The sequence below is a fragment of the Melopsittacus undulatus genome, chromosome 1 (genome assembly GCF_012275295.1).
Source record: "Melopsittacus undulatus isolate bMelUnd1 chromosome 1, bMelUnd1.mat.Z, whole genome shotgun sequence".
Classification (NCBI taxonomy): Eukaryota; Metazoa; Chordata; class Aves; order Psittaciformes; family Psittaculidae; genus Melopsittacus; species Melopsittacus undulatus.
Window position 1 is genome coordinate 40,017,162 of NC_047527.1, and position 12,953 is coordinate 40,030,114.

The 12,953-nt window shown below is 36.6% G+C and overlaps 1 protein-coding gene across 1 annotated transcript in view; it reads right to left on the reverse strand.

The window, feature by feature from the left end:
- Positions 1–5,264: 5,264 nt before the first annotated feature.
- XKR4 (XK related 4) overlaps positions 5,265–12,953 on the reverse strand; it is a 218,337-nt gene continuing 210,648 nt past the window's right edge. The window contains exon 3 of the mRNA XM_005152543.3: positions 5,265–6,211. Coding sequence (XP_005152600.3) covers positions 5,265–6,211 — 947 coding nt within the window. The remainder of the gene's footprint in view (positions 6,212–12,953) is intronic.

A 12,953-nucleotide genomic window follows, 5' to 3' on the forward strand; every position in this document is an offset into this window, starting at 1 on the left:
AACTAAAAAGTAAACAAGAAATGTTAGCACTAAGTTTAGAGGACATATTTATGACTGAGCCAATGATATTCAGGCTCTTTGGTATGAAGCACATCTCCTGCTGACTTTATTTAGGAGCTAGGAAGGGAAGACTTTCACTACCATGGTCTGAACCCATGTGGTTATTCACTCAAGTCCGGGAGTCTGATTTTCTCATATTCATACCAGTGTAACTGAAGAAATCCCACCAAAGACCTGCAGTGAGGTCCCTATAATAAAGCAAATGGTCCCAGGGGACCCCTCACATGATAAAAAAAGCTTTGTAAATGACCTGTAGATCAGTGACACTATTTCCCTAATCTTGTGTGTGCAAGGCTTTAAAAGGTCATGTCATCTCTCCTGTAATGAAATCTGCTCATACCAGATGTGAGGAATCATCTCAGAATCAGATCACTCAGCAATTTGCAGCCAAGTGAAAATGATGATAGAATTTGTTTAAAAAAAAAAAAATCACTATATGGACTGCAGAAATCTGTTGTGAGTTTTTTTAATTCACAGACTTAAAAGAATCTGTGCTCATTTTGCATTTTATCTGTTTTATCAGAATAAAGAGGAATGGATTCAATGCCAAAATGGGAAGACATAGTTCTATAGACAAGGGATGATTTCATAACATACAGTCTCTGGTATATAAATGGCTGTTTGCCACTTACTTACTCCATTTGGCTTTCTGCTCAGTGCATGGGCTTCATGAGAGCTAGTCTAATTGCTACAATTAACAAAATTAAATGGCTTATTGTGTATTTAGACAATTCTTCCCACATCCTGCATTGTTATGCTACAGAATCAGTAATTACAGTGTTGGGCTTGTAAATTCATGCACACGTGTTGTGATTATTTTTATCATGCACCTCTTGCAGGGGCTCAACCTAAATAAGCTTGTTTAGATGGATGCACAAATGCAATTTACTCTGCTTCCCAGCATGCACAGGAGAAAGAGAGGCAGCAGTAGGACCCCAGCAACCTGCTGAAGTCATTTCCTTGGCATTGGGCAGGCAGTGCCTGGGGTGCAGAGTAAATCATAGCATCTCAGTCACTCCCAACTGAATGACTTCAGGGGTGGAGCAGAGAAAGGGCAGTGGCTTTGGAAGCTGAATTGCTGGCAGAGCCAATTAAAACTCAGCACACCACCACTTTTAAGGCTCTTAAGAAGTTGTATGATCAAATCACAAAGACCTCAAAATTGTTTAGTTTGAGTTCTGAAAAAACCAACAGGCTAGTTGTGAGTATTTGCTGGCCAATAAAAAGTAAATGAATATATTGTGTGATTGGCAGTCTCTTTCCAAATAAAGCAGCACTCATACTTTCAGTACCACTCATGAATTACTCTTTTGGGGAGATGGTGATATGTTAGCTAGACTACCATATGCTTAGAACGTAAATCAATTTGGGTTTAATAGTTATACACCACATATTAATAATTGCTGTTCCAATAAAATGTTAATTTACTTCCTTTGCTTAAAAGTTTACAAAATCAGGCAGCTGAGGCCTAGCATTTAATTTTGGAAGGAAAATTTTCTCTAATGTTATAGAAATTTATCAATAGAAAATTTGTTGATTTGCCAATGAAAATATTGTTTATATGCCATCAAGCCAGTATAACTCAAGCACAGAAACATTGTTCTAGCACAAGAAGCATATTTAAATTGAGGTAAACAAAAGTGGAAATTAGTTTTTTCATTATTAAATATGCAGGAAAAAAGTATTGCACATATTTTCAAAGAATTCATATATATTTTTAAAATTATCCTTTTACAGAATAAATAACTTTTGTTTTAAAATAAGACAACAGGTTTATCTTACATTTTCTTTTATGTTTTCTGAATGAACATGGATATGCATTACCTCCCCTTTAATTAGAGTAGTTAATATTAGTTAAATTGTCTTTTCTGTAGCATACAAATCCAGAACTCTCAAAATTTTAGGACCAAGTCTTTAATCAGATAAGTTACCATTAAATCTGCTGGCAAATTTTTTTGACTCATTAGAACAATGCTTTCACAATTCTTACTTCAAACAAATAGATGTCACTGCTTTTCCTTACCAGAATATACTCATGAACTCTTTTATTCTCGTGTATTGTGGAATGAAATTTAAAAGACCTGATTTTTTCATTATTTCAAAGTATAAGTTAATTTTTTTTACAAATTATTATTTATTTTTTATTTTTTTTGCTATTGCTGTTTTTATTGAACTGTATTGATTTTAAAACTGTCTGCTGTAAAAAGAATAGTGCATATTAACTGTCCATAAGGCCATCACGGAATTTCAACGTGGACTATGTTGAATCGTGACAATATCTATAAAAAACTGTTACAGCTTTTAATGCGACTATTCACAGCAATGCAAATTGAGAAACTGTCCATGCAGTCATCTAAGCGTTAGGATTTCAATGGCCAATATTCTCAGTGCAGGTATCACTGACATTACGAATGCAACAGAGCAAGATCTTGGAGAGCAAATTTTGACTCAGTGTAAAATGACTTCTCCATTTTCCTCGAATGGCCAGATTGAATTCTGAAGACAAAGTGTGCATATGTAGTGCCACGTGCGGCACTGTGCACTCAGGCCCTGCAGTAGTTTGCTTGAGAGAAACATTTTTACAAACATTAGTAAAAAAGAAAATTAAAAAACAAAAGCCACAGCAAACATATCAAACCGTTTCCAAAAGAAACCCTCGCATCTGGGATTACAAAGTTTACCATGTGCCTTGTTTGTAAATGAAAACAGCGCTTTCCTTGCGTGAGCTAGCGTTTGATTCTGGAGTGAAGGCTCGGCTGGATTTGATGGGACAAAGGACTTGCTCCCAAAATCTTTTTTTTTAGCACTTCTTGCAGTGGTGTATTTTTTGACAAAATGTGAGTGGTTTTCTCTGAATGATCAGCTCTATCTCCATGGAGGGAAGGGCAATCACTTTGTACAAAGCTTCAGGTCTGGACTATCAAAGAATTGCTTTAGTTAAAAAATTATCATAGAGGCAGCTGGCCACTGCTTAATTTGAAAATACCTAAGAAACCCTCAAAGCATGGGTGTTTTCTGATCTGTGCAAAGTTCCTTCTGCCTTGCAGATTCCTGCACTTTCACAGATGTTTTGTTTTGAGGATCTCGCCCCAGCAAAGAACAACAGGTATTGAACATTTCACTAATAAAAAAAGTCAACATTAAAAATGGCTAATTGAACGCATACAAAGAAACACAGGCTGTGTAACCTCGGCCATTTCATAGTACAAATATGAATTATAGGAAAGACTAAAATTTACCCAGCAGCATATACAGCAGTGACTATACTGGATCTATCTGACAGTGAAGATTACAATACCAATCATCAGGTCTTCTCCATCCTGACAATGCCATTTACAACAGTAACTCTTCAGTACTGCTTCGCTCTCCTAAAACGGATGGAAATAGTTATAGCAAACTGTTTCTTATGGAATCATTTGGTGTCTTTACAAGCCACTTACAGTTGAAGCAGGATCCACGGTGTATAGAGTATTCTAAAAGTACCCATGTAGGCTTTCATATGGCATTACATTGCAAAACAAACCTATGTGTGATAACCAGTTTTATATCAACCTGCAGAAGCTAGTTGATAAAATTCATGGACCAATTTCTTAAAATCTAAGCTATAAAGAGAATGAAATGTATGAAAAGATTTGAGGTTTATAAAAAGTAACCTGTTGATATCATATTTTTACTTTACAAAAATATTGAAATAATTAATGAGTTTTTCACTCTGCACCAGCTTTAAAAAAAATACTATCAAATTTTGACTTGCACCTTTAATGCATTTGAAAGCACCATCAGGGGATACTTTTAACATAAAGGAAGATACCACTGACTAGATTTAGGGAGGTATTTAAAACCCAAAAGCTTGCAGCAAAAGCACTCTATTACAAGAGATTCAACCTAATTTTTAGACATATCTGGACACAAGTCTTGAACAGGCAGAAGAGGTCTTCCACATAACTTGCTTAGATTATACTTCATTGAATATACTTACTAAGAGGTGGCTGAAAGCCTTTAAAAGACATCACTTTCACCTTGGGTGAGAAAATCAGAGCTGTCTCTACAAGTTGAGAACTTGACTGGTCTTTCCTGCTTCTTGTTCTGGTAGGGCTTGTGCCACTTGTTACCTGTCCCTCAGGCAATAGCAACTTTGCAGTTATACAATGTTTGGCACTAGAAGGGTATGGCATGTCACAGTCTCTTGTCACCCCTGCATACATTCACACACTGAATCATGCATTCTCAGTCCTGAAACAGAGAAGTTTCAGTGTGTTCATCTGTTTGTTGTTTCTTCTGATATATCTGAATGGGGTCCTCCAAAAAGTTTAGAATATGAAAACTATACTTCCCTGTTCTTTTACATATATATATATAACTTTTGTTTTTTTTTTGCAAATTGAACACTGAATCATGATTATCATTTAATTTACATCACTACGTGCTAGAGCTCCTTATTTCTCCTGAAAACCAGAAGTGAGCTGCATAGGATTTCTGTTGTAAGTAACATCAGGAACTTGAATTGTGTTTAAAGACTTTGAAATTCCACAGAAAACAAATAGTTCTGGTAGTATTAATGCTTATGACCTAATTAATCAGAATTTAGTTTATTTTCCATTGACAGCCTGACAAACATGATGATGTATTTTTTAATTAAGAACTATTTGCATATCTATTCTAACCTGAAGGGTTGATTTATGGGAGAGTTGAAGGCTACTATGTTCCTGTTTTTTCCCTAGAAAGCAGTTTTCATAACAGCAACACTGTGTGCTACACTTTTGTTATTTTTGAAAAAGTTTTTGTTTGTTTTTGCTGTTGATTATGCAAATGTCAATCATTCATTTCTAAAATAAAATGCTCTACAACTAAAGTTGAAAGCTCTGATCAGAGCCTTCCTACTGGGCTGATTATAAGTACCGTGCAGTCGGAGTTTCACAGCAGCATGGAGTCGTGGGTGAGTTTCCCCAGCTGAAGTAACTGATCTGTATGTGTGGGTCAGGTTTGGGTTTTTTTGAGGCTTTCAGGTGATGCTGCTGTATCAGTGTCCTGCAGACAGACTGCACACAGTGGATCAAATGATAATCATGATGATAGCCAGAGTAAGAACACTACAGCTTGCGGCTCTACTTGTAGTACGCAGTTTAGTCATTCCTACAGCCCTACAGTCAACCCTTAATTTGGACTGTAACATCGTAGCTTCTTCAAGCTGTATTTTTGTTAGCTTACAATGTGGTTTCATATTCCAAGCGCTCCTGGATAAGGGCATCATCCTTATATTGTAGCCGTGGAGGAGCAGGGGAACATTCAAATGCTAAGATTGCCTTCCTCAGGCTCCTGTCCAACACGTGTCTCTCCCATGCTGGGTACCTGTTCCTGAACAGATCGATTTTAATGACAGACTCCTCAATCCTTGGTGGGCGGGATGAAGGTGTGGAAGGTGCAGTGGGTCTCACCTGAAACACAGGCACACACCCATCCCTCTCTGCGAATTTCTGATCCCGCTCACTCGTGACACTCCGGTTGTTGGAGATGGACCGCAGAGTGTTTGTGGCCACTTCTGAGGGTAGGGTGAAGGCAGTGGCAGGGTCCTCACAAGCACAGCTTGGCGACTGCCCAAACCTTGGTCCATTGGGGTGAAAGAAGGCATAGTACATTAGCATAAAAACAATGCCTGTTAAAAAGCTGCTGAACACTACACACAGTGCTGGTATGGCAAATGCATCAGAGATTGGTGGGGCCTTGTACAGATACCAGAGAGCACTCAAGGCGGTGTTTTCTAAAAGGATCACAAAATAGTAAATGAAAAGCCTACAGCGTGTCCTTCCTTCCTTGACATTGAACCAGCTGAATATATAGATTATCCCAACAACCATGTCGAAAACTATCTCCTCCCATTTAGTGATGCAAAACTCTGTCTCGCAGTGGACGATCCAGAAGGTCATGATGCACCAGTGCAGCACAATGAAGATCCCAAAGTACAGCTGGAAAACCGAGGCAAACAAAGCAAAAGTAATGACCCTTGCTGCAATTGTGAAGAAATGCCAGCAAAACTGGATTATAACAGCCATATAACTGATGGGTTTCTTGTCATCACGGGAGTCACGGAGGGCCTTTTGGTAAGAAGCCAAAGCCCAAGCCAGGGATACAAGAGATGCTGCAGCAGTAAGACCTAGGAAGAAACAGGAGATGCAGTTAAGACATAATTAGTACACCAGCACTTGGTTGAAACCAGTGAGAGCCTTGCTGCTTTAAATGTGTACTCTACCACTGACATCATACAGTCTCTTCCTCCTCCTTTAGCTCATCCAGCATCGATAAATGGACCTTTACTGCTGGATTTCATTGCCCTGCAATGTTGGATGATCACAAACAAGAGTTTGTGGCAATTGAGCTACACTCTGAAATGCTTCTCTTGCAGTTTTGTGTTAGAAACAAATTAATGAATTCACAACTTTGAGCAAGCTGGAAGAGGTTTCTACCAGCTGTGTGATTTAATAGGATCTACTGTAGTTATTGCCTTAAAGAAAGAGTATGAATTTTCTGATTCATCTGGATAAGTCATTAAAAAAGTCTAGCTGTCTTACTCTTGCTGATGGAAAAAATATTGCCCATTTTGATATTTCCACCACATTTACACAGAATTTTAATAAGTTGAAAATGTCAAAACTTTGGTTTTAGAGTTGGAAATGAAATTAATTTTAGAAATGTTGGAATTTTTTAGTGAGTTAAAATTCTGAGTACAGACACTCCTGTTATGTTCATATAACCATTCTATCTCCCATATATCACAGAATTGCCTATTTATAAGGCCCTGATCTATAGTATTTCTGGAAAACTTGACAAATATTTTTCACAAAAAGAATTCAATAAAAAATATTTCTCATGAGACTTTCAAATGTTATTTTTGTGAAAATAATTCCTATTCACTTGAAATCACAAAACCCACAAAACATTTTTTTAATATAAAAACCTTTATATGCTTATTTTGAATGTGTATTATTCTTTTTTCCTCAAGGGAGTTTGATTGTTGTCGGTAGATAAACTTAAAAAAAAAGTTGTTTTGCAACTGAATGTGATTTTTAAACTAACCTCTTACTCCCATCACTACCAGAAAGATACCTTCCGAGATACCTTCTGTTCCCATTTAAGAAGTGATAGAGTTCAGTATGACTATTCATATGCTTAACACTTACACAGCATTCTGTTAGAAATGAATGATAAGTTTTCTTTACTAGAAGACTAATTTTTCTTTACTTACAATTCATATGAAGCTGCTTTGGATAGAAGTGGGAATTCAACTGAAATGCAAAACCCCAGCCTTTCAAGTGGATTTATTATTTAAATGCAATTGCAATAAATATGTCATATACCGAAGGAAAATACATCAAATATTTTATATTTAAAACTAGCTTATTACCAAAGCAAATTTTATATACAGTTAATGAATGAATTCAGAAGTCTCCGCATCCCAGACTGAGAAATTATTCACAGACCATGTAAAGATAACAAAGCTCCAGCTTACTCTAAGTAGTTCCTTACTTTGAACTGGTTATTGAAGTAAATCAAACTGAAATAAAGAAAGCTTTTTATTTTCATCTGCTTTTATCTGCTGTTAAAAGCTGTTTATTCATTTCAACAGCCTTTGGTCTTGATGCAGATACAGTATTTTTTCTCCCTGCTCAATAGCTTTGTTTAGAACTCAGTCATCAAGGGTAGATTACTTAAATATTATAAATAAATATTATAAATTGTTAATAAAGACTGGTAAATTTGAGCCTAAATACATGTTGCTATTCACTTTTGAAAAAAAAAAAGAGGGAAGTTTATTTAAAACAGAAAAAAGTAGGTTATGGAAATAATACCTGATGCTGAAGAAAATAAAATCATTTTAAGCAATTCACCTGGCTTAACACACTAAGATTTTGCTCAATAAGTAGGACAGAGGAATTCATTGTTTTTATGAGGGACTGTGTTTGCTAGTGTTTCTCCCTCAGTCAGTGCCAGGGTGCTAATTATGTTGTGAGCTCCCATAAACCCATGAATTGAAACCCACTTTGTTTTAAAAATAAAAATAGTAATAAAAAAATCAGCAGAAAAAATAGTGCAAACTTAAAATTCCAGGGAGATCTTTTAATAAAACTTCATAATTTTTCTTCCCACACAGACTCCTGGATGCCATATCACTAACATTACTTCTGGAATCCTCCTTTATGGAGAGAATAAACTATCAACAATAAAGGCAGGAAGGAAACAAGGTATAAATTGTTATTTTCATTTCTGACATGTATATTTGCTTTTCACATTTGGCTGCCTTTCAGTGACCAGTATCTCTGGAGACAACACTAATGTCTGAAAATGTAAGTTCTCATTTTCCTGTAGGAATGTTTTCAGTATTGAAAAAACATGGTTCATTTCCTTTATGAAATGAAAAATTTGGAAAGGTACCTGAATAGGATAAAGGATAAGAGAATCTTTTAATAAAAATAAGCCACTCTGAAGAACAGCTCAAAAATAGCATTATCTGCACAGGAAAGAATAATGTGAAAGAGAAATCCACATATTTTCTTTGCAACTCTAACAGTAATGACCTCACACACTTCCCCAGAGGTTTGCCGAGATACAATCAGTTCTGCATTAGGAGGTGTAAAATCATTCAATAATACACACAAAATGTTCCAAATAAAACGTTAAAATTAATAAGAATTTCCAGTCTTCTAATGCTAATTAATTCATAGTCATTGTCTGGGACAGAAAAAAAAGCAAGTACAACAGCAATATAACTCTGTTATTTAAACAGTCATTAATAAGGAAACATCCTTTGCTTTTACAGGACAACTCAGGGATACTGGCATACAAGAGAGAAAAGGAGACAAGAGAATATATAAAAGGAAAGAACTGCCAGTTAAAGTATTCTTTATCTACTTTTGTGCTATTGGCAATGGTGTTAGGGATATAGAATTAAGGTAAGGCTAAATGCTTCATGGGCACCATCCATTTTTCTTTATTGATTAGACCCAGCACTAAAGAATTATTGAAAGTATAATTCGTAATGAGAACAATAATGTAAAGGTGATGCAATTGGCAGTTTGCTAATAAACGTCACAAAATAAATAACTGACTGGGAATGGTTAGAGATAAAGTGAATTATTGTATCACTGAATGGATAATTCATTAATCACCACACATTAATGCATTTACTCAGTATGTGCTCCCATAAACCTCTTTATCCCTATTTAAGAAGAACTAAAATAAATTTCTATTACTGTCAATCCAAAACTTTAAAGGTGGTAACATAGCATCAGGAAAAAAGGATGTTCTGTTGACCTAATGGAAATGAAATTACTTGTAACAAAGCAGATGGTTTAATTTCTTAAATTGGGAAGGCTTATTTACCATTCAGAAATGAACAGAGAAGATTGGACTGTGATCTGTTCATGAAGAACAAGAACCAGATTTCCCGCTTGTTCAGCTGCAGCCTCCGCACTCTCTCTTGGTGCTTCAGCAGCTTTCTGGTCTGTATTTGAAAGTCTTGCATATCAGAGGCTTGTATTTAGGGTCTTGATCTAGGAAATTAGGATTAACTAGCATTCTCAGTCAATATATACTCAAGAAACTGTATGTTCATCTGTTACAGACTGTTAAAAGTCCAGGAAAGCAGAGATTCTGTAAAATGGCCTTAGGAAACACAAAAGCATGCTCCCGTTTCTTTCTTTGCTAAAGCTGAACCTTCAATTTATTTTTTTTCCCACAGTATATGATTTAGTCTCTGCAGCTCTGTCCTTAAGAGGAAAGAAATACAGGCTTTGTACAGGAAAAAGATCACCTCACATATTGCAACAGACAAATAATGCTTTTGTTTGTTTCTAAAATGGACACCTGAAAACCTCTTAAATAGGAATTAGTGGGGAGTATATCTACTCACTTCTAGACTTTGCAGCTTAGCCCACTGACAGCAGTCTCAGTAATGAGACTAGCTAATAATGCACTGTATTGGGACAACTTCCTGTCAGGAATGAATTAGGATCTATTTTGGGTGAAAAAGACAATGGTATGATGTTTTTGCTCTTGTTCAACTGCTCTTTTATTCTATTAATGGTTTCATTACTTAATTATATTGCTTGTATAAAAGTGACAACTTTGTATCTACAGACGAGTTTCAGATGTCCTTAAGGAAGTGCACGTCCTGTCTGAAAACAAGCAGAATAGCCTTGATTAAATTACAGTTTTAACTTCTTTCCTTGGAAATGGTTCATCTATCCATATATAAAAGATGTTCTTGCATTTTATAGAGGTTCTCCCAATTTATTTGTCTTTAAGGAAAGCCATCCAATGTGTCAGCAGCACATGTGATTTACTAGTTTGTATTTTTCTCTCACTCCCACAATATAATCTTTAGACTTAGATGTAACTGAAAAAAATACGGGTCTCATTGTCACATTAATTTTATCTTACTCCTGATTTGTACTTGAGAGGCTAAAGGCATATTCAGGTCCATAAACTACTCTTTTTCTAATCACATAAGAGTAAGCACAATACATCTCAGGTCAGCTGGGAATCCTAAAATCATGTGAACTGATCGGAGAAAGTGCTTCTTGACATTCAACCTGATTTCGAAAATCAAACTCCTGCCAAGGTTTTTGCACTGCTTCATCCTCCTTTTTAAACTTACACTCATTTCACCATTTCCAGGAATAAATTTATGTAAAAGCAGGAATACCAAACACAGCAGGATTTCTGGGCATGAAAACATTGCCTGGGATCTGGGACTATGAAACATTTTTTAATTTAAGGAAGCCTGTTTTTATAAGTTTCCTACCCAGCTGGAGAAGTGACATTATATGCACCCAAGCTTCCAGATGCTTTTCTGAACCAAGGGTCTCTGACATTTATAGTCACTTTCAAGGTCTTAACCCTGTAGGAAACAGTATATCATGGCTCCTTCTCTCCAGCTTCAGAAAATGTCTTGCTCTATTTACACAGCTTTTGCCATGCAACTTGACAACAGACTGTGAGTTTCTTCACTAATTTTCTGTTCTCATACGATAGTATGGCAGTGTATGACATGGCATACATACTGTGCTTCAACATATGGTTTAGAACACAGGATGCTTTGCATGCTCCAGGGTCAACTCTGATCATACCAGGGACTACGTTTCCAGGTTCTCAGTATGCATTTCGTGTGCTTGGGTGTCATTCCCTGACCAATACTGTGAGATGAAAGCTAAAGATGAAGCTTGCTTTTTTATGTTTTCCTATTATCTGAAGGGATAACAATATAAACTCTTGCCCTCACCTGGTTATTTCTCCATAAACATGGTGGAAAGAGAATTCTATTACTTTCCCATATCAGCAAGTTTGTCTTTTATTAGCGGTCCTAAATCACAGTCAAAGATTTACTTTGCAATTGAAACAACCTGCTTAAGGTCAGAATGGCATTTTTCTTAGGTGCCACTAGATCATGCCTAGACAGAAATAGCACCTTACTGAAATATGCCACTTGTGCAGTTTTAGACTTGGGCTTGTTTAGGTTTGGACTGTTCACTGCCCACAAACATGAGAGTGCCAGTGTCCAGGGATGAGTTTCTGGTAGTTCATGTTTCTAGTGTTTGCCACAGGCTGCATTCACAACTGGGGACATTCGTGGCAATATAGATGGTTTCATCAGCTCATCTGCCAACATTTGGCTTAACTTTCTCTCACCTTGTACTGGGCTGGGGTAATACAGCATAACAGATGACAGGAACTCTTCCTTGTTGAAAAGTAAGTCAGATTTATGTCTGATATTATTTCCCCTATGTGTTACATAATGCTTAGAGAACATGTTAGCATACATAGGAATAATTTCTCCCATGATTCCTTTCAGCTGCTTTCTATAGACAATTCTGGTGAGATGACATCCAGCTGTTTCTTTCATTCGGCTCTCCATAACAGCTTGACATTGCTCTGGAACTCTAGAAGCACTATATGTATTAAATATTACTGTCAACTTTACTTATTTTACCTACTCCCAATATTTTTCCAGCAGAGGCTTGGATGTGCAGAGGACCAAAGTCAACTGACAAAAGGATGGCTTATTATACATCATTAGCAGATCCTTAGGGTATGTATCAGACACCTGCCTAATGGTTTACCTTGTGCTGCACTCAAGGTCATATTCACCTCAGCAAATCTAACTGCTATATGCACTGCTGAGATGCTTCTGGTGAGCGGCAATCTTGTTCATAGCTTTAAACAGATCTACAGCTGAATGATAGTCATGATTTTATTTCAAGAACAGTTTCCCTTTGCATCTCCCCTAAATCCAAATTAATTTTGTTGTTAGTATCTCAGGAGTTCTTTTGGAAAATATGAATAAAATCTATTAAAGATGAAGTCAACTTAGCATGCAGGAACCCCGAGAACCATGAAAGCTGTATCTCTGCTGTCTTTCAAGAGACTACAGTCATTCAGGCCTCTCTTTCTTCACAGACAGCTCATGATAAAAGGGTTTTGGGACACAGTGATCAAAAGCTCTGCTACCTTCTCATCAATCTGTAAAAACAATTGACTAAGATACTTGAACTGAAGTCCCACTGCCAAAATATACTACCTAGGGCCATTTACTAGTGGACTGAGCATCCTGGGTGAGCTCTTCTCCCTCACAGGTATATTTTCCTAATATTTGTTAGTTTCTTGTGCTAACAAATGTATGTTATAACTTCCAGTGCAGGAGTCCTTATTAGCTACTAATCAAGTCCAATCCTTTGTAGGTAGTGACAACCACCAGGTACTTGTGTATATCGTGCAGTTTGTACACTGCCAGGTTTGGCAAGATGGCATGAGATCATTTTGCCTGTTAGGAAGCTAAACATAGACTTCTGTACTTTCACAGCTAGACTTCTTGTCTGTTAGGTAATTTGGTGTCTTTACAT